This window comes from Sprattus sprattus (genome assembly GCF_963457725.1).
Source record: "Sprattus sprattus genome assembly, chromosome: 1".
Lineage (NCBI taxonomy): Eukaryota > Metazoa > Chordata > Actinopteri > Clupeiformes > Clupeidae > Sprattus > Sprattus sprattus.
Genome location: NC_137920.1, coordinates 18,019,639 through 18,042,400, shown reverse-complemented (window position 1 = coordinate 18,042,400; position 22,762 = coordinate 18,019,639). Strand labels below are relative to the sequence as shown.

The following is a 22,762-nucleotide window of genomic DNA, read 5'->3' as shown; positions in this document are numbered from 1 at the left end:
ATCTGTGTGCTTTTTGGGCACATAACTGGCCATTGGGAGCCAGAATTATTGCTGTTTGCTTGGGGGTTCAAATACTTATTTTTTGCATCAAATGCAAATAAAGTCATAAATCTTATAAAATGCAGTTTTCTGGATTTCTTTGTTGATATTCTGTTTCTCACTGTTAAAATACACCTACCATTACAATTCTAGATCACACATTTCTTTGCAAGTGGCCAAACTTGCAAAGTCGGCAGGGGTTCAAATACTTATTTTCCCCACTGTATATGCAGCCTAGGTGCTCCTGAAGCTCTGTCTCATATAACCACAAAAGGAAAAAAACACCAACATACAATTAATTAACAAATGAATGAAGTAATTAATTAATTAAACAAAAAATACCTTTATACTATTAGTATTTCACCTACCCACACATATTACATGAAATTATGCTTACCATAGTTTCTCCAGTTTGCAGTTTTGATGAGAAAGAGCAGAACATAGAAGTTTCACTCCTGAGTCTCCCAGCAGCTCATTGTCCCCCAGGATCAGCTGTGTGAGACTTGAGGAGTGTGAGGTCAGGGCAGAGGCCAGATAGGAACAGCTCTTCTCTGTCAGGTTACAGTTACCCAGCCTGGGAGAAACACCATGATATGAATATTAATCATCAATCCTCTATCCCCCACACACACTCAGGGATACAAACACACACACACAGACACACAAACACTCAGGGATACACATACACACTGATACACACACACACACACACACACACACACACAGGGACACGAACATCAACACACACACACAAACCCAGGGATACACAGATACACACACACACACACACACACACACACAATGCCACACAAATGCTCAGGGATACACATACACACTGATACACAAACATCAACACACACACACACACACACACACACAAACTCAGAGATACACACACAAAAACACACATACACACTGATAAACACACACACACAGGGACACAAACACACACAAACACTCAGGGATACATACAAACACAAACACACACAAAAACACAAACATGCACTCTGGGATACACACACAAACACAGATATAGACAGTCACATTGGGACACACACACACACACACACACACACAGTGTAGCGGTGGCCACCCCAGGTAGTTAAATAGTTCAGGCGCCAGGCAGGCCTAAAATCCTGCCACTTAACTGAGGTGTACTACCGTCAGCAATTTAACGTAAATAAGTGATTGCAAATAAGGATAAAACTCGTTCAAACGTACATAGTGCTTATTTAATAAATAACCAACAATAAACACACTATCAAAAATCACAAACATCACCCCCTTAATCCCACGTTAAGGCAAACATGAAATAAACAAACATTGTACATTATACAGACGGTGTGTGTGCGTTTGTATGTGTGGATGCGTGCGTGTAAGGTTATGTGCGTTTATGTAGTGTGAATCAGCTTGAGAGTCAGAAAGTATAGAGCAGGGGGCTCTTCAGTATGGAAACCCAGCTTAGCTTGAGTATGAAAATAGAGCAAGGTGCTCTCCCGTGTGTAAACTCACGGCACGTCGTTTGAACCCAAGGATCTGCCCTGGTCCTATGAGAATAGAACGGGAGGTTTGGATAACAATTTGAACTGCGTGAGGGAATTCCGGGATTTCCAATGTCGGCTTCTCAGTGTGGTTTTTCCGTGACGCGTCGGGAACATTTCTCCAGACCACGAACGTCAGCACTCTTCGCGACAGGTAATATCTCCTGTATCCAACTCACTATCAGAACTCCTCCAGGCTCAACTTGGACTCTCTTGCTTCTCACGTGGCTGTGTCTGCGGTCATAATAACTTGAGTTTCTGAGTTGAAGCCAAATCTGTTACAATGAAGGCAACTGCTAGCTAGATAGATAGATAATGTAGGCAACTGCTAGCTAGCTACTTGCTCAAATTCAAACGACTTCTCTAAACTGGCAAGCTTGGAACAGGCTCTGTTCAATGATTGGCTCAGGGTGCGGGAGGGTGGATGCGCCTTCCAGGCAGCTGCTGCCTTGAAGTCAGCGATGAGGACTCAAAACACCATTAAGCCGCAAGCCATCAAGCGTGCTATGCATGTCAGCAAATATGTTCTCAATAGTATGTTTGAAGTAGGCTACAGCCGAACCCTCGTTCTGGTTTGATCAACAGTAATCGAGTTGATACGCGTGTCTTCATGTCTGATCAATACGCAACTGTGAGGTGCGTGGATGGACACAGCGGCCAGCTGCCAATCACTCAATTACTCAACCTGCGTATGCATCCTGACTTCATCAGTCGCTGGTGATTTTGAGCATTCCATTCTCAGTATTCATGGCTTTCAATGTATTAAAATATCTGTTTTGTTGAGGACCTACAAAGGTGTAGGCTATTATTTGATTTGTCTACCCGTTTGAACGAGTACCAGTAGACCGCAGGGCCTCGGGAGAGGCAGACAACAGCATTGGTTTATCTATGAAAGCTCAGCTCATTCTGAAGAGAGCAGATAGATTTGTGTTGCATCTAAAATATAATAATATTAATATTATCATTGATAAACCATTGCGGTTGTAAACTGTCTACTGCTGCAACGTGCACGAATACACCTGAACAAATGCTAATGAAATTTCAGCTCAAAATGGTGACAAAAGTTTGATTAACGATTTCCAACGCAGCCTCCATTGGTGCGCCAATAGAAGACAGCGCCAATAGAAGTTAAACACACTATTAAACACACACACACACACACACACACACACACACACACACACACACACACACACACACACGCCAATAGAAGTTAAACACTATTAAACATATTTGTGGACAGTTTTAATAATAAAAACAAAAATAATGGTATGTAGGTTTGTATAATAAAAATGAATAGTAACAATAGAGAATTTCATAATTTGTGTGTTCCATTACTGACCACTGGTTAGTTCTAGATTCTATTGATATACATTTCAGTAGTTTGCATATATGTGTAAAGAGGTAAACCTTGATAATATTTTAACCATACATGATTGCACAATGGGGCTTGGACTATTGTCAATCTATTAGCCTATCTATTTTAGTGGAGGCAAAATTATTTACTCAAGCATAGCCTCCATTATTTATCAAATGGTAAAAAAAAACAAAGTTAATAAGGTGACACGGTAACACAGACTGCACATTTTTTTTTTAAAATGACACACACACACACACACACTTCATGAAATGATACTTACCATAGTTCCTTCAGTTTGCAGTTTTGATGAGAAAGAGCAGAACATAGAAGTTTCACGCCTGAGTCTCCTAGCAGCTGATTCCATCCCAGGTCCAGCTGTGTGAGACTTGAGGAGTGTGAGGTCAGGGCAGAGGCCAGATAGGAACAGCTCTTCTCTGTCAGGTTACAGCGCTCCAGCCTGGGAGAAACATCATGATACATCTGAATATTAAATCATCATTCCTCTATCCCCTCACCCACACTCAGGGATACACACACACACACACACAGAGATACAAAAATATGAGCACTTAAGACCCATTTTTGGAAAAACCCTGCAGTGGTCCAAAAGCACTCTCACTACCCTTTGTTTTCCAAAAGCACTTTAAGTACCCTCTGTTCCAATAGCATACAGAAGACAGTAAATATATTTAGCAGGCGGTTTTACCTAAAGCAACAGATAATGTTTCTCTGGAATTGAACCTGAGATGTCTTCGCCAATGTTCTCAATAGTATGTGTCAAGTAGGCTACAGCCGAACCCTCGTTCTGTTTTGATCAACAGTAATTGAGTTGATACGCGTGTCTTCATGTCTGATCAATACGCAACTGTGAGGTGCGTGGATGGACACAGCGGCCAGCTGCCAATCACTCAATTACTCAACTTGCGTATGCATCCTGACTTCATCAGTCGCTGGTGATTTTGAGCATTCCATTCTCAGTATTCATGGCTTTCAATGTATTAAAATATCTGCTATGTTGAGGACCTACACAGGTGTAGGCTATTATTTGATTTGTCTACCCGTTTGAACGAGAACCAGTAGACCGCGGGGCCTCGGGAGAGGCAGACAACAGCATTGGTTTATCAATGAAAGCTTAGCTCATTCTGAAGAGAGCAGATAGATTTGTGTTGCATCTAAAATATAATAATATTAATATTATCATTGATAAACCATTTGGTTGTAAACTGTCTACTGCTGCAACGTGCACGAATACACCTGTCTTCGCCAACCATTGAGCCACCATACAATCATTAGAAGAAAGAATAGAAAAAGAAAGCCTTTATTGTCATTGTATTCTCATACAACGTCATTTCAATTAAAGGAGGTATGTTTCATTCACCATATGATTGTGTGCATGTTATCTTAGCAGGCCTTGCGCAACACAACACATTGATCAAATTCACTGTCCCGAAAATCTTTCCTACACCATATTTGTATTGACCAGCAGGTGTCACTGGAGTGCATTCAAAGCTTTGAGTAATGCACCTTTATTCAACACGCCTGGCTGGAAAGCTTTGAGGGTTCACAAAGCTTCATTTCGCCATCTCTAGCAAAAAGTAAAAACAAAGGGTATCGAAAAAAAACAGCAAAGAGACTGAGCAAAGAGACAGAAAATCAGGAAGCTTAGGGAGGCTAACAATGCTCAGGTGAACTTACAGTTCTATTTCATTTCTCCTGACCGCCAGAGGCGGTGCTTTCAGCACTGGATGTCTATCGCGTATACGTGTAGTTCGAGTGTTTGTATCAACAAAAGTCACCTATGACCTGGGTGACGTATGCCTTTGTCCCAGTACTAAAGGCACGCCCACCCAGGAATCGCTCCTTAATTCTTCTTGCGGAAGGTGAGTAGTTCCTTTACAGGAGAGTGTCGGATAATCCGAAAAAAAAAGGTGAGTTTTGCCTCTTCTATTGTTGTACCGAGTGAATCACGCTCGTGTAATGGTTGAGGCAGGGGGCTAATCAGAACAGGTGTGTTCGCCTTAAAAACTGATAGTTCAAACCCCATTGAGCGAGTTGGAAGTTCCTCGCATATTTTTGTTTGGTGATCTGTTTACGAGTGTTTCCGCTCTAAAACAGGACAGGTTGTAGCCCTGTCGATTTTGTTTTGTTTTGTTAATGCGGTAAGCACGCTATGTCTGCATTGTTTGATAACTGTTTAGAAGAGTGTGTGTTCGCTCTAAAACAGGAGAGGTGGTTAGCCTGTCAACTTTGTTAATGCGGTAAACACGCAAATACTGTTTGATGACTGTTAAGAAGAGTGTGTGTTCGCTCTAAAAAACAGGACAGGTGGTTAGCCTGTCAACTTTGTTAATGCGGTAAACACGCTAACATTGTTTGATGATTGTTAAGAAGAGTGTGTTTTCGCTCTAGAACAGGACAGGTTTGGTAGCCCTGTCGATTTTTTGTTGATGCTGTAAACGGGCTGCGTTCACACGGTGTGGTAATTGGTAACTCTTAAACGGAAGCCTACATTACCTAACGTGAGCGTTAGCACTGCCTTAATTGGCTGAGGGGATGCTTGATCATTATTGAATTGGTCAGCATTTATTATTTTGTTAAGATAACTGTGTAGGAGGAGCGTGTTCGCTCTAAAAGACTAACAGTATCTTGTATAACAGGGCCTAGTGTTATTCGCTTAGGCTGCTGGGGAAGTATCACTCATATTTATATATATTTGGATAGATACATATTGCAATGGCTATGACATGCACTGTTTGCCGGGCCCCTCTTGAGCTAGAGGACGGCCATGATAGGTGTCCCTCATGCTTAGGTATTGAGCACCTAAGGCAAGGGCTCACAGAGCTGGCATGTATGAACTGCAGCTGCATGAGCGTATCTGTGCGTTTGGGGAGACTGGCCCAGCTAGAGCCACCCCCGACACAGAGAAGCAGAGCCATCTCTCCTAGACCAAGCAAACGCCGTGGGCCTGATTCCTGGGAACCATCTGGTAGGGGGAAACACAGGAAGACTGATCCGCTTGCCAAGAAGGTGGACACTTTGACGTCAGAGTTTGCAGAAATAAAGACCTCACTTTTAAATCTGCAACGACCTGCTGCACAGCCTGCTAGTGTTTCCGCTACAGCTGCACCAGGGTCTCCTTCAGGCACACTCCCTCCAGTATTGTCACCAGCCTATGAGATCCTCGAGGAGGATATACTCTCCACCATGGCTTCGGAGAGCCTAGGCCTTGGGGGAGAATATGGTGTGGAGGCGACAGAGAAAAGCCCAGGTGACTCTCCTCCCAGCTTCCAGGGAACGAGCCACACCACACAGAAAGGCTCCGAGAGAAGCCAGGAGTCAGTTAGACCCACAGTGAAGATGGCACTGGCACGGCTGGGGTTGGATACACCACCAGTGCATACCTCTTCTCAGAGCGCCTTTTTCACGAAGGCAGCTCCGTCTACGTTTTTTAATATTCCGCCCTCAGCCCCATTTATTGAGGAGCTGCAGAGATGCTGGGGAGATCCCAAACGGCTCAGGCATCTCCCACCGGACTGTAGGGCACTCTCTAGTATGCAGGATTCATCTGCCCATGGCCTGGATCGCATGCCCAATGTAGAGCCAGCTGTGGCTGCTCTAGTGCTGACGCCGGGGGAAGCACTTCGGCCTGATGCTCGATGTCCTCGGCCCCAGTGCCGTCAGACAGATGACTACATTGTCAAGAGTTACGACACAGCAGCGCGTATCGCACGTCTGGGGAACTCAATGTCGCACCTGGTGCTAGCTCTGTCCGAGACATTGCAAACCTCTGGAGCTGACCCCTCGGCACAAAGTCTAAGCGACACCTCCCTGCAGACATTCGCTTACATGACCCGGGAGTTGGGGAGGCTAATGTCCTCGTTAACCCAGGCACGACACCAGATATGGTTGGCCCAGTCTCCACTGTTGGAACCGTGCAGAAAAGCCCTTTTGTCACTGCCTGTCATACCAGGGCAGATTTTTGGCCCTGCCGCACAGCAAACCCTTGAGCGTAGCCTACTGGTCACACAGGCCAGAACACAATTTGCCAGTCTGAGCCGTCAGGCTTCCGGCATACAGAGGCCCCCTATGGGAGCAGTTACAACTCGGTCGAGGTCGCAACAGGTTACCCAGCCAAGAGCGCAGCAGTCACAGGGGTTTCGCCAACCTGCCCCCAGCCAGCCCCCTCGCTTGCCACAGCGAGGCCAGTTCTCTGGCCGTCGCCCCTCAAAATATCAGAGGGGGCGAGGGGCCAGACAATGACTGCTCCACTCCCGTGGTCGGGCGCTTCACAGACCAGCAGCTCAGGTGCTGGGAAGCGCGTACGTCGGACCCCTGGGTTATTTCAACCCTGTCACAGGGGTACAGCATACAGTTCCGACGCCGACCACCGAGGTTTCGCGGGGTCAAGATGACCTTCGTAAAGGACCCAAACAAGGCTCTGGGCCTGCGTCAGGAGATCTGGGCTCTCTTGGAAAAAGGCGCCATCGAGCCATTAGACAGGTATTCACGAAACAGTGGATTCTACTCCACTTATTTCATTATTCCAAAGAAGGGGGGGGGCCTCCGGCCTATACTAGACCTGAGGCAATTAAACACGCATCTCAAGGTTTTAAGATTTCACATGCTACGCACAGCAGATGTGCTGCAGGGCATCAAGCAGGGAGACTGGTTTACAACCGTCGACCTAAAGGATGCATATTTCCACATCCCTATTGCACCTCGACACAGACAGTTTCTCCGGTTTGCATTCGAGGGCAGAGCTTACCAGTTCTGCGTACTACCCTTCGGGATCTCGCTGGCACCCAGGGTCTTCACCAGATGTGTGGCAGCAGCACTGTCCCCACTGCAAGCCAGAGGGATGCACATTTTCCCCTATCTGGACGACTGGCTGATCTGTTCCCAATCAAGGACAGAGGCTCTCAGAGAGTCAAGTTTGCTAATCTCGCATGTTACAGGGCTAGGGCTAAGAATAAACCAGGAAAAGAGCTCCCTGGTGCCCAGTCAGCAGACTGTGTTTATTGGCATCCAGCTGGACTCACGGCTGATGGTTGCTTCCCCCTCTCAACAGCGGGTCAACAACATCCTCAGACTTATCAGTCTTTTCAGGAGGGGCAGGGCTCTGGCCCTCAAATCATTCTTGAGACTGCTGGGCATGCTCACAGCGGCCTCGTCAGTGGTCCCTTTGGGCCTGCTGTCATTGCGGCCACTACAAATTTGGCTAAACGACCGGGGCTTGCACCCCACTTGCCACAGGCACAAGCCGGTAAGAGTCACGGCCAGTTGCCTGGCAAAGCTACGCCCGTGGAGGCGAGAGGCATATCTCACCCAGGGGGTTCCCTTGGGGGCCATACCTTCCTGCAGGGAAGTGGTGGCCACCGATGCTTCCATGACAGGTTGGGGAGCTGTATGGCGATGCAGGACAGTCAGGGGTCTCTGGAGTCCTCAACAGCAGCTACAGCACATAAATGTACTGGAGCTGCAGGCTGTTCTGCTGGCGCTCAGACATTTCTATCCAGTGCTGGTAGGAAAGCATGTCCTGGTGAGAACAGACAATATGTCCGTGGTCTACCAGGTAAACCACCAGGGGAGCACGAGGGCCAGACAAGCCTTGAGGCTGGCCCAACAGCTGTGGCTATGGGCCTATCCACACTTTCTGAGCCTGAGGGCAATGCACCTGCCAGGCGTTCAGAACACGGCCGCGGATTTGCTATCCCGGCAGCACCCGCCTCCTGGGGAGTGGAGGCTACACCCACAAGTGGTGGAAGCGACCTGGCGGAGATATGGCAGGGCAGGGGTGGATCTTTTTGCCTCCCAGTCAACAACTCACTGTCCCCTTTGGTTTTCCCTCGGGGAATCTACAAGCCCCTTGGGCCAGGATGCACTGGCCCATGCGTGGCCGAACCAGCTGCTATACGCCTTCCCCCCACTGCCACTAATCCTGCCCACTCTGGACAGGATCCTCAGAGGGAACCACAAGGTGTTACTTGTAGCCCCCAGATGGCCAGGACGAGTATGGTTCCCAATCTTGCACAGATTACTAGAGGGGGAACCATGGTGCCTCCCTGTGAGGCCGGACCTCCTCTCACAGCTGGAGGGTCAAATCTGGCATCCGAACCCAGCGCAGCTGCAGCTTTGGGTCTGGCCTCTGAAGGGCCAGAGCCGTTGCTAGGGTCATGTGACCCAGCAGTGGTAAGGACCATCCTTAGCTCCCGGGCACCTTCCACCAATGCATTGTACGCAAATAGGTGGAAACTGTTTTGCGAGTGGTGCCAATCACAGAAGCAGGACCCTAGACGGTGTCCTGTACCGGTGATTCTCCTCTTTCTCCAGTCCCGTTTTGATGGAGGCCTTGCAGCCTCCACCATCAAGGTTTATGTGGCCGCCATCTCAGCCCGGCACAGCAGGGTAGATGGTGTGACAGTTGGGTCCCATCCACTAGTAACCCGCTTCCTTAGAGGGGCTCTACGTCTAAGGCCTCCTCAGCGAAGCCCAGTGCCCTCTTGGGACTTGCCCATAGTGCTAAAGGCACTATGTCAGTCCCCATTTGAACCCTTAGACAGGGTGGAATTGAAATGGCTGTCTGTGAAGACCGCATTTCTCTTGGCCATGGCATCGGCTAAGCGAGTAGGGGAGCTACACGCATTATCCGTAAGCCAGGAATGCCTTCATTGGAACCCGGGAGGCACAGGGGTGACTTTGTGGCCGAATCCGGCGTTTCTCCCCAAAAACTTCTCATCATCCTACACAAACCAGCCCCTCAGTCTGGCAGCGTTGGAACTCCCAACTGAGGGGGATGAGCAGGAGCAGAGCGCCTACCTCTTGTGCCCAGTGAGAGCACTAAGGACGTATATTAATAGGACGGTGGAATTCCGCCAGTCGGATTCACTGTTTCTCTGTCATACAGGACAAAGGAGAGGGCACAGCTTATCAAAGCAGCGGCTATCCCAGTGGATGGTGGACGCTATTACTTGTGCCTACAGGAGCAGTAGCCTCCCGGTCCCTCAGGTCCGAGGTCACTCAACCAGGAGTGTGTGTACATCGTGGGCAGCCCTAAGAGGTGTCCCCCTTGCAGATATCTGTACAGCTGCATCATGGGCCTCAACCTGCACATTTGCAAGGTTTTATCGGGTTAATGTGGTCCCTCACAACCCAGTGGCAGCAGCTGTTCTTCCTACACCCTTACAGCGGGAATAAGGTAGGATTTCCTCGTGACTTTGTGGGTATTAGTCATCCAGTGCTGAAAGCACCGCCTCTGGCGGTCAGGAGAAATGAAATAGAACGCTAGGTTACGTATGTAACCATGGTTCTATGAATTTCGGATGACCGCCAGAGCTTGGCAGTCACTCGGAATATGCGCGAGAAGATTGTCAAGGAGCGATTCCTGGGTGGGCGTGCCTTTAGTACCGGGACAAAGGCATACGTCACCCAGGTCATAGGTGACTTTTGTTGATACAAACACTCGAACTACACGTATACGCGATAGACATCCAGTGCTGAAAGCACCGCCTCTGGCGGTCATCCGAAATTCATAGAACCATGGTTACATACGTAACCTAGCGTTTTTATCCATTGCTTTGGGCAACTTCACAAAACAGAAATTACATTCTCAAAACAACACGTGCAAGCCTCCAAACCACTGGGCACTGGTTCACGACAGATTGGCATTTCTCATTCCTTTAATCAAATTGCAATTGTTTTAGAAACTCCTTGCAAATGACAAGTACAATTGCCTACAGTTTGCACACATTTCAAATGATTTAGCACATCTGTGCAAATGGTTAGGTACAATTGCCTTCAGTTAGCCCAATTACCAATTGAATACATCTTGCTGGTCTAAACTGACTGTTGCTTCTCAGTCAAGTGGTTGTTCTCTGCAAAACATGTTGGCATAATTTCATTGAGTACATCATCACCTGCAAAATAGTTCACTCTACTGTCAAAATCTTTCAGGCACATAATACCATGAAAAACATCATGGTATATCCTGTAATATGGATCTCTTGGATCATCAGCTTAATTTTCAGGTGCAACTAGAACTTTAGGGGGAGATTCACACATCCGATCACCAATCACACAGTAAGTTTAGTAAGCTGACAGGTCCTATCCAGGAGTATAAATGCTTCCATCAAATATCTAGAGCTTGACCAAGTTCAGTACAATTTATGAACATGGAAGCACCTGGCCAGGGAAACAACCAAGGGCAACTGCCTGTTCGAGGAAGATGAGGAGGAAGAAAAAGAGGAGCAACGGCGGATGTCCCAGGCCAGCGCGGGGGCAACATCACCATGTGTGATGGCCTTTTAGAAAATAGTGTTGTCACCCACATTCCCAGTCTTGGCCCATACAATACCCATAAGCTCCAGGTTGTGTTGTTAGTGTAGGCTATACATCATTTTAGTTTTGATGTGCTTATTGTATGACAGTATATTGTGCTGTACGCATTTTCTGTTACTGTAACCACGATGTATGGCAATAACTGTAACAGTTTCCATGGTAGTATGAGTGCAGTATGAGTGCTACCTTGTAGGCTACGCTTGAATTTTTCTTTTTTTCTGTTTGATACACAAAGTATTCTGGAAAGAAAACAGTAAACATTCAGTGTCAAAGGACTGAGCCAAGATTGAAATGTGCACTTGAGGGATATTTCTATGGTCCAAAACATCTAAACGTTTTGACCTGCAGTGCTTAAACAATGCCAAAGGGACTTTTCATTTTGGGGGCACTGACTATTAGTATGAGAAAAGGAATTAGTTTTAATTGATGAGTTGTCTGTTTTGAGAGAGATATGACCTTTTGCTGGTGTGCCATAGTGTTTTGATAAACCATCTAGGTTATTTTGGCAAATATATTTAAAGCTTGGAGAATGTCCTTTTCTTTTCGGGAAGGAACTTTTCATTTTGGGGGCATTGACTATTTTTATGAGAAAATGATTTGGTTTTGAAGCTTGACTTAACTGTTTTGGGTGAGATATGACCTTTTGAAGGTGATCTATGTAGTTGTGCTGAACCATATAGGCTATTTTGCCAAATGCACTAAGAGCTTTGAGAATGTAATTTCGGTTTCGTGAAATTGCCCAAAGCAATGGATAAAAACTGTAATGAAACAATAAGGACAAGGAACAAACACGTAACTGGCAAACAGGAACACTGGGGTCCCCACATGGTCAATAGGGGTATTACAGTCCAAAAGTCCTGACACTACAGGGTTCAGGGGTTAGTGGTGGTGTGTTGCTGCCCTTTAACATAGATATCCTATATAAAGGCTAGATGTCTCACGGTGGAGTCTTGAACGTCCGCACAGGAGGCCATCTTGCGACAGGATAGCTTCCTGGAGGGATCAGTGGTGCGTTAGGTAACGTCAGTGATCTTCACAATCGTTTACAGTCTTATCTCGCTGAAATCTTGATGGATTTACAATTGCCTTGGTTTCTTACAAACGTCATTACCATGGTTATCATTATGGATGCTTGTACATGTTGAAATGTGCAGCTTAATTGTGTATCACGGTTAGTCTACTACTCAGTCATTTTGCATCAATTGGAGAGGCAATATTGTTCTTTCTTTTAAATATAACAATTAAGTTGCACATGATATAACTGAAGTTGCACATGATTTCCAATCAGGTTGGTTTGTTAAACATCTTACATTATGATTTTGACAGGAAATTGCTGACTTTATTGCCAGTGAAGATGCCAGAGTTGTGTGCAGCCTATGGATGCTCTATTGAACGTTCTCTCGAAACGAGATCCTGTTGCCATTCTGTATGCTGAGTTTTAGTAGCCTAGATATTGATTTTACATAAATAGCTTGTGCATGTGTGTATTTATTGCACCTATCTGTTTTGTTCATATGAAAACCCATGTTTATAATTCTTCATAAGTATGCAGTGTCATAAATACATCTCTGTGCAGGGACGGGATTTCAACATGGAGCATTTATTGATGTATATTTGTAAAGGGAAATCTTGTACCTATTTTAGAACATTATTATATTTTTTAGAACATAACATAATTATTCATAAGTATGTAGTGTCATAACTACATATCTTCCGTTTATAACAGACCAATCCGTTTGGAAATCGGTTGAAAATTGAGCAAGTTCTGGTTATTTAAAAGTACGTACCACTACCAATACAATGTTAAGGGTGAGCGAGCTCCCCTTTCGCAAAATGGCCGCCATGTGCGAACATTCGACTCCGTCGGCCAGAAACGCGGGCGAGACATCTAGCCTTTATATAGGATATCTATGCCCTATAAGGCCACTTAAGGGTGGATCATAACAGTGTTCAATAACATTGCAAAAGCCAGTTTGGATCCAAAAGCACATGCCAGCTACCCGGTTAAGTTTTAGCATTCACACCAGAACTCAAAGAAACTGGAATTGGACTTTGTAATATAAAATGTGATACATTTGGTATACAACCAAGCCTGACATTAAAGATATTTACAGGAGAAGTATAATAAAGACAAATATTTTACATACTCAAAATGAGCCTAAAGTTAAGTAACCCATAGAAAACAACAAACAACTCACGTATAATATATTGTTTAGTGTTTAACCTTCAATCCATATTAGACTGATGTGAGGTATGAACTGCAGTCAGGAGTGTTTGCTCTACTCTCAGTTTAGGAGAAATGTTCTCTTATCAGGGCAGTTCATTAACCAGGAACAAAGTCAACTAGTCAACACACACACACACACACACACACACACACACACACACACACGCACACACACACACACACACACACACACACACACACACACACACACACACACACACACACACACACACACACACACAGTATATTACTCACTTAGCTAAAGTGGAAGATGTGACCACTGGCACCAGCTTCTGCAGAACATCATCTGGACTGAGGAGTTCAGTCAGATCTTCCTCTGGTGTCTTCATGTACTTCTGCAGGTCAAACTCATCCAGCTGCTCCTCTGGAATCTTAAACTCAAATCTCTTAGTCTCCCACTTTCCTGGTAAGAGCATGTCTACACACAGAGTTCCTGAGCTCCTGTTAATGTCCTCCACTACAGCATGGTGATTCAGCTCATTCAGACAGTAGAAGAGGTTGATCTTTCTGTCTGATTCATTTTGGAATCTGAAATGCATCTTTGTGTCTGATGTCATCTGATATCTGATCTTCTGTTTGACACACTGGACTGTTTGCACAGAGCTCTGTGATTGGCCTCTTGTCTGTGGCAGAAGGTGACTTAAGAGATTCTGATTGGACTCCAGTGAGAGGCCCAGAAGGAAGCGGAGGAAAAGGTCCAGGTGTCCGTTCTTACTCTGTAAGGCCAGATCCACTGCAGTCTTGTGTAGGTCATGAAGTGTTGCAGCTCTGAACAGAGCAGAGAGCTGAGAGGTTTGCTGTTGGTCAGGCATGTTTCTCTCTTTGTTGCTGAAACAGATGAACACGTATAAAGCTGCAAGAAACTCCTGAATGCTCAGATGCACAAAGCTGAACACAATCCCCTGGTACAGCCCAGACTCCTTTCTGAAGATCTGAGTACACACTCCTGAGTACACTGATGCTTCTGTTACATCAATGCCACACTCTCTCAGGTCTGTCACATAGAAGATCAGATTGTCCTTCTCTAGCTGTTGAAAAGCCAGTTTCCCAAGTTTGAAAATCATCTCTTCGTCTTTGTCTTTTCTTACTGTGTACTTTTCATTCTTAATGCTTGTCTGAATGACCAGGAAGTGTGTGTACATTTGAGTCATAGTCTTTGGCATTTCTACACTCCCCGATTCATCTGATGTTCTCTCCACAACAGTGGCGGTAATCCAGGAGAAGACTGGAATGTGGCACATGATGTAGAGGCTCCTGGATGACTTCAGGTGTGTGATGGTTCTGCTGGCCAGGTTCTCATCACTGATTCTTTTCCTGAAGTACTCCTCTTTCTGTGGGTCACTGAATCCCCTTATTTCTGTCACCTGGTCCACACATGGGGGTGGGATCTGATTTGCTGCTGCTGGTCGTGTGGTGATCCAGAGGAGAGCAGAGGGAAGCAGATTCCCCTTGATGAGGTTTGTCAACAGCACGTCCACTGAGGCTGGCTCTGTCACATCACAACACCTTGGGTTGGAGCCGAAATCTAGAGGTAGTCGACACTCATCCAGACCATCAAAGATGAACATGACTCTGTACGTTGAACTGGTGAAGATTGCTTGATTTCCTGAGAAAAAGTGCTTCATGAAATCAACCAGACTGAGTTTCTTCTCCTTCATCAGGTTCAGCTCTCGGAAAGGAAGAGGAAATATGAAGTGGACATCCTGATTGGCTTTGCTTTCGGCCCAGTCCAGAATGAACTTCTGCACAGAGACTGTTTTTCCAATGCCAGCCACTCCCTTAGTCAGCACCGTTCTGATGGGTTTGTCTTGTCCAGATATGGGTTTAAAGATGTCACTGCAGTTGATTGGTCTGCCTGATGCTGCTTCACTCCAGGATGCTCTCTCTATCTGTCTGACCTCATGTTCATCATTGACCTCTCCTCTTCCCCCCTCTGTGATGTAGAGCTCTGTGTAGATCTTACTGAGGGGTGTGGGGTTTCCCTGCTTTGTGATTCCCTCAGCCAGACACTGAAACCTCTTCTGAAGATGGGATTTGTGGCTCTGCAGTATTTCCACATTTACTGAACCATGTTGGTATCTGTGTGGGAAAACAAAAAACAAACATTAAATAACACACACACACACACACACACACACACACACACACACACACACACACACACACACACACACACACACACACACTCACACACACTCTCACTCACACACAAATTCACCCACACGCGCACACACACATGTGGACACACACGCGGGCACACACATACATCTTAGGTATGTGTAAAACAAAGCAAAAAACACAAAAGGTGAGAATTACCCAAATCCCCATTTTGTCTGCCAAACCTTGCCATAACATGTTATGAAATGTCAAAGAATATAACTGATTTTATAGATAATTACTATTTGATTTCAAATGCTTCCAAAGTGTCACTTTGAAGATCTTTTCTATTAATTTACTTATGAAGCTATTTTGATTTGAACATCAAAGTCAGACATGACAGGTCAGCCTCTGGTCTGTCTTATACTGCCACCTTCTGACAATATGGTGGTACTGCAATAATCAATACTATATTTAGAAAAAATATACTAAAATGGTTCTCAAGATCAGTTGTAGGATTATTTCCCCTTTAGGGGGGCTTAAGCTTGTGACAATCTGAAAGCTATCATCCTGATCAATCAATCAAATCAGTGAATGGATATTGTCCATCACCTTTAATATCTAGATATTATATACAAGCTATTTAACAAATATTTAACAAATAACTTCCCATCTCATATAAATATCTAGGACAAACAAACAAGTAAAACACTTTTGGTACACTTTTATACTTCAGGTGTCATTCAAATGACTGTATGGATGATTGTATGTCCTGTGGAAAGTCCTCATTACTACTCACCTCTGACCAGCAGGAACACCTCCTTCTGCTAAGCCAAGTGGAAGATCCATGGACTGGTCACTCTTCATTGACAAACAGCTCGGTACGGGAGAGTGTGATCTCTTCTGCAGGATGTGGCTGTTTCAAAGAAACACAGAGAAGCGCGCGCACACACACACACACACACACACACACACACACACACACACACACACGCATATTCTGATTATGTTTGACTTTCTCCAGGTATTCTGATGCTTTCAAGATTCTTTTTCACACACACACACACACACACACACTCACACACACCTTTATCAGGAGAACATTCCTTTCACTGCTCCTGTCTGCTAATCACCCACGCAGACACAGTTTTTGTTTTCAGTTTTTGAAGAGTCACTCCTATTTCTTCCCACAGAGAGTTATATAATGAACACACACACCAGCCAACGTTGCTGATGGCTTAACAACTGAGACACATTAAATGATGTAGAATAAAGACTAGAGCCATGATCTTCCTGTCCACACACACACACACACACACACACACACACACACACACACACCAGTGGCGGATAGTGGATTTTAAAGTGAGGGAGGAAGGACTGCGCGCTTGGTTGCCTTTGGCCCGTTTGTACTGTTGGTGGCATAAGTATGTGAGACTCAAGTTGTTTCAGGGTGTTTTGGTGAACTACAGCACAAAATAGCTGGGAGGGATAATTATGTGAATAAAATTGATAAATTCACCAGTGGCAGCATTGTACTTTGAAAACAGGTGGGCAGCATGTCTTTGATGGACTAGTCCAGGCCAGAAGGAAAGGATGCAAAGCCAATTAGTCAAATCAGGACTACTCTTGATTTGTAAAACTAAATAAAAGATTCTGGGCCAATCATTGGGCCTATTTTTTCCACTCAATGACTGAAGCTATTGGTTGTAATTTGTCTGATTATTTTCACCTACAATTGTTTTAAGAAGAATGAAGACACAAGACCATAATTGATGCCATTTCAAATGCATCGTGCTCTGAATCATTCACTTACATCCTTTTGCGCAAGTATTATTGGCTAGAAAAACGGTGTTCCTGAATTGTACCGTGGTCATCAACATAGCGCAAGATGACAGACAGCTGAGAATGACAGTTAGTGGTCTCGTCAATTTGCCAGGAAAAGAAGTGTGCCCTGTTCAGTTCCTTTTCTAGCTGTTTCAATCGAATGGTGAATGGCTGCAATTAGATCGTTCTGGATTGTTTTTGACATGCCTGTGAAGACGGTGGAGCTTTCCAGATGTTCTGCCAGAACACGGTCATACTTAGCTATCACCTCCGCAAGTTCCCTGCAATTGCCCTTGTTGTCAGAATTGTCCCCTTCGTCATGCCCCCTGAATGACAACTCTAGCATGCCTAGGTAAGCATCTAACAGACGTTTTACCACCTCCCTATTGCCACGCACTTTAGCGTTATGCTGTTGAATTTGCAGCCGCACACCCTCATCCACTAACCGCTCTATAGGCATGGTGCCGCCTAGCAATGAAAGGCGGATAGCAGCACCAACGTGGTCTTGACATTTGTCGTGGCGCTTGGTTGCCCTGTCAATATTTTTTATATCAGTAAATCCATGAAGAGACCACGTTGGAGAGTTGACATTCATTAGTAAACAGGGCCAGCAATATAACCGATTGTTGGTAATGCTACCAGTCACCCACGAGTAGCCTACCTAGCAAACCATGTAGCACTCACGACACTGACTCTGCCGTTGCTTTTGGTGATTTCAATCTTTGGAATTGGTCTACCTGTTGCTTTAATGGCCAACTTGTCATTGTAACTCACCCCATGGAATGGTTTCTGTAATAAAACATGAACAATGTCCTCGGTTTCCATAGTTTACTTTATTTGCTAATTTGCTAATGTGTTCTCATTATTAAAATGATCAGATCTACTTGCTTAACTAGGTGCGTTTCCATCCCATGTCTTAATGCGCATTATCTCTATGCGAATATTTAATCCTGGTTGGAAACGCGTGCGTTTCGCATTAACTTCCCCAATGCGCATAGAAATTCGATTCGCCAGAGGGAGGTGGATTTACTAGTTATTCGAATTTAGTTAATGCCCTTAACGTAGATGGAAACAGTTTATTCGTGCGATTCGCGTCTTTTGTGAATTTGTTTATGTTCGGAGTTGGACTGTAGAATACGTCCTGTTGCAGTGACAGACAACCGTGCTGCTGTCTGCCCCGAATGTGATGTTCCTCTACTGCTTCTCAAACAGCCAGCTAATACACCACACCTCATGCAGCATATGCACTTGCTGTTATATACTATAATATATCTATGGTTTCTGTTTGTTGTTTCCCCTGAACATCATCATCATTACCTAGTTTATTGTAGGCTAACTGATTAAGTTGATTTACGTGCAAACTATGTGGACATCTCCCCACACGTACTTTTTTGTTGTTGTAAATTATAGTTTTTTTGTTTTGTGATCATTGATTTTATTCTATCTAACACCTGCGGACCTGGTGTGCGCGGTGGTTTCGGTTCGCAATCTCTTGCACCTCGACCAGGTATGGTAACTTAATATATTTCTTTGCACTCGGATGGCAAAGCATACTGCATATAAACATATTTGTACAGTGGTACGTTTCGACCACAACACGGTATTCCGCGCATGTTGCAAGTTTGTAAAGTGCAATTGCAATGCGCTCGTCGGTGGGGACAGGCTTTCGGCAGCAAATACTTTCAGGCAACACAGCAGGGCCTATCCGTTGCACAATTCTTGAAATCCTGACCTGGTCAGGCTTAAGTTTTCGACCCACAGCTGGTCAGTGAAGTGGGCCTTCACCAAATTAAAAGAATCACTAGACCGTGCTCGTTCCCAGATGTACGGACGTCTGCGGGGAACGGAATTCGCTGCTATGTGAGTTTGTAAAACATGTTAAAACCGTCTACGCCTTCTCCTTCTAGCAACTATATTCAAAACAACTCAAATGCTACAGCATTAAAAGTCCCGACGGCAGAGAGGAGGGCGTCCATTCAAGCATGCACAAAACTCTTCCTCCAAATTAGACTAAAGACTCGGGTGAATGGAAACAGTCGCTGATGCGCATTTGTTTTATGCGAATCGTCCGTGAATGCGAATCGTTAATGCGAACGAGCTGAATGGAAACGCACCTAGTGATTCTCTTAGACTGAGCAGATTATCTTTCGTAGCCTAGATTTGAGGGGATAGAACTCAGAACTGTTTATTTGACAGCAACAATATAAGTACAATTTTATGGATGGAATAACATACAATAAATTAGATACATAAAATAAACAAAGAAATTAGAACAGTGTATAGAAAAGTATATGATGCTGTCGGGAGAATCCTATAAGGCTACATATTGTGCCGCTATCAAAGGATCCACCCAGAGTAGTTAATTGCTATTAAAATAAATTAAAATAAATTAATAATATTACAAATAAAAATAGCTTAGTTGCAAACATAGCAATGTTCTGTTGTACAGCTGGCAGAATATTTGGAAATGAGGTGGGCTTTTGAATACCGGGTTAATCCTTCAAGGCTATGTGTAGTGAGTTTGTCTGTCATGCATGTGTCTAAGTGTGTCAGTAAATATGGAATATGATGTCTGATACAATGTTTGTAGGCAGCAGTCCTGCAAAAAGGGGTGTAAAGTCTAAGATGGTGCCTTGTGTTATAGTTATGACAGGATGCATTTTGAATTAACATGTTCAGGAAATAAGCAGGGAGGTTATTGTTTAAGAACTTGTGGTAGAATTTCAGGCACTGTATTATGTAGATATCATCTAATTTTAATTGATTTAACCGTATGAAAATTGGCTCAGTATGCTCATTATATTTGCTTTTGGTGATGATCCTCATAGCTCGTTTCTGTAGATGTACCAGACGTGCCGGATTGAGACCCCATAATAGTACACCGAAATGCAGATGCGGAACTATTAGAGCATTGTACATAGTTATTAAAGTGGAACCTGGTAAAACATTTTTCATACGGTTCATTAGGCCGAGTGTACGAGAAATTTTGTTAGCAGTTTTGTCGGTGTGATGTTTCCAGCTTAGTGTCTCGTGCAGAGTTAATCCCAGAAAATTGAAACTTTCTACCTGTTCCAAGGGTTCACCATTGATCTTTAGGTCGAGGGTTATATTTGAGATATCTTTCTGTCTGAAATGGAAGAGCATAAACTTGGTTTTTTGGACATTCAGTGAGAGTCTGTTTATATTGAGCCATGTGGCAACCTTCTTAAGCTCATTGTTAATGGTTTCAGACAGGGCGTGTGTATTGAGCTGGTTATTGTCTAGTTGAAAAGAGCATATGGGGCTAACCAATGTGGTGTCGTCAGCATATAGTATGGCGCGGAAAGTTTGGCTCACTTTGTGAATATCATTCATATAAAGCAGAAACAAAAGCGGCCCCAGTATAGAGCCTTGTGGAACTCCTGTGCTGAGTGGTAGGACTGGGGATTTTGCTCCATTGAACTCTACATATTGTAGACGGTTTGTGAGATAGTCTTTAAACCAGTTTAGAGCGCTGTCCCGGATGCCATAATGGAATAGCTTATTTAACAGAATGTCGTGATTAAGCGTGTCAAACGCCTTCGACAAGTCCATAAAGACTGAGATTGGGATTTTTCCCTGGTCTAGATTATTGGCAATAATATCAACCATTTCAAGGGATGCGGTCTCTGTCGAATGCATTCGTCGAAAGCCATACTGACTTTTATACAGGAGACTATGATTTTCTAAGTAGGTGTATAAATGGTTGAAAACTGTTTTTTCCAATACTTTTGATATTGCAGGGAGGAGAGAGATAGGTCTGTAATTATCAAATAGCTTACTGTCTCCTTTTTTATATAGTGGTATAACTTTAGCAATTTTTAGTTTTTCCGGTACAGCGCCGCTGTTTAAAGATTGATTTATTATGAGAGCAATTGGGGCTGCAACCAAATGATTTACAGCCTGAAGAAGTTTGGTTGATAATGAGTCATGGCCAGAACTTGACTTCGGTTTTAAGCCTTTAATAATATTGTAAATATAGCTATTAGAGATTGGAGTGAACTTGAAGGAAGTGTTGCTTTGAGTGCTCAGGAAATCTTTGTAATTTACCCCGGAGGGATCGGCTGGTATTGTTTGAGCCAGTTCAGGTCCTATATTAGCGAAGAATTGGTTGAATTTTGCGGCAATAACTGGGGTGTCATTGATGGATTGATTATTTACTAAAAATGTTGTGGGCGTGGGCGTTTTCATACCCTTGTTATAAAATTCTTTAATAGCACTCCAAGTTTTTTGTGCATCATTTTTATATGATTCAAATAGAGTCATATAATAACTTTTCTTAGCATTTCTGATGCATTTAGAAAGAATGGAGTTGTATGTATGGAGGTTTGTTGATAACCTGGAGTGTTCTATACTACCAGAAGGAGCCTGTTTCACTTTTCTGTACAATTTGTCCCTGTAGGCTATCGAGTGTAAGATACCCTTCGTAATCCACCTTGACTTCTTGTGCTTATGCTTATTAAAGCGAGCTACAGTAACTGGGTAACTACGCTCATAACATTTGACAATGGTTTGATGCATCTTATTGTAATTGTCATTGGGATCAGATGTAGAGTCTTGGTTCAACTCGGCCATAATATTACTTGCCTCAATGTGGTTGATAAAGTCTGTCAGACCCTTTTCACTATTAGTTCTCACATTAACATATTTTGGAGGCAGAGACTTCTTCTTGATGACATTAATACACGTAAAGTATGGAAGATGGTCAGAAATTCTGCTGACGATAATTCCTGATAGAGATTTCATTGTCTCTGATGAATATCTGCAGAAAAATTGATCAATTAGAGTACAGTTCAGGTTGGAGAATCTGGTAGGCAGATTGATTTTGGGGTAAAAACCATGACTTGTCAACATATCCAAATATTCGGCATAAGAGTCTCTCTCTTTGACTTTGAGCAGGTCAATGTTAAAATCACCACAGAAGACTACATTATGCTTGAAACGCCCTAGTTTTTCCACCATGGGCCTGAATTCTTCCAGGAATGCAGAGATGGATTCATTGCTGTTGTTAAGTTTGGGGGGGCGGTAAATATTTCCCAGGACAAGGTTTTTTTCAAGTGTACCACCTGAGATTTCAATAAATTGAGATTCTGAGAACCTGGAGGAAGATTGTATACATAGTGGGGTGCAGGGGCGGAGTGGCCATCGGGTGCACCGGGATTTTTCCCGGTCGGCCGGTAGGCCAATAATCTCTCGAGAACCAGCCTGCAGGCCGGCCTTCGCAGCCGTCGCATCAAATTCATGAGCGGCCCATTTGAATATACGTCAAATCCTGGTCCCGGGAAAATCTCTAAATTC

At 44.2% G+C, this 22,762-nt stretch overlaps 1 protein-coding gene across 1 annotated transcript in view; it reads right to left on the bottom strand.

Annotated features, from left to right (window-relative positions):
* Positions 1–432: 432 nt before the first annotated feature.
* The window catches only part of LOC308368168 (NACHT, LRR and PYD domains-containing protein 3-like), a gene marked incomplete at both ends in the record, with an annotated part of 35,063 nt that continues 12,733 nt past the window's right edge, over positions 433–22,762 (bottom strand). Inside the window, 4 exons of the mRNA XM_080842268.1 lie at positions 433–613; positions 3,221–3,397; positions 13,757–15,601; positions 16,419–16,535. Coding sequence (XP_080698394.1) covers positions 433–613; positions 3,221–3,397; positions 13,757–15,601; positions 16,419–16,535 — 2,320 coding nt within the window. The remainder of the gene's footprint in view (positions 614–3,220; positions 3,398–13,756; positions 15,602–16,418; positions 16,536–22,762) is intronic.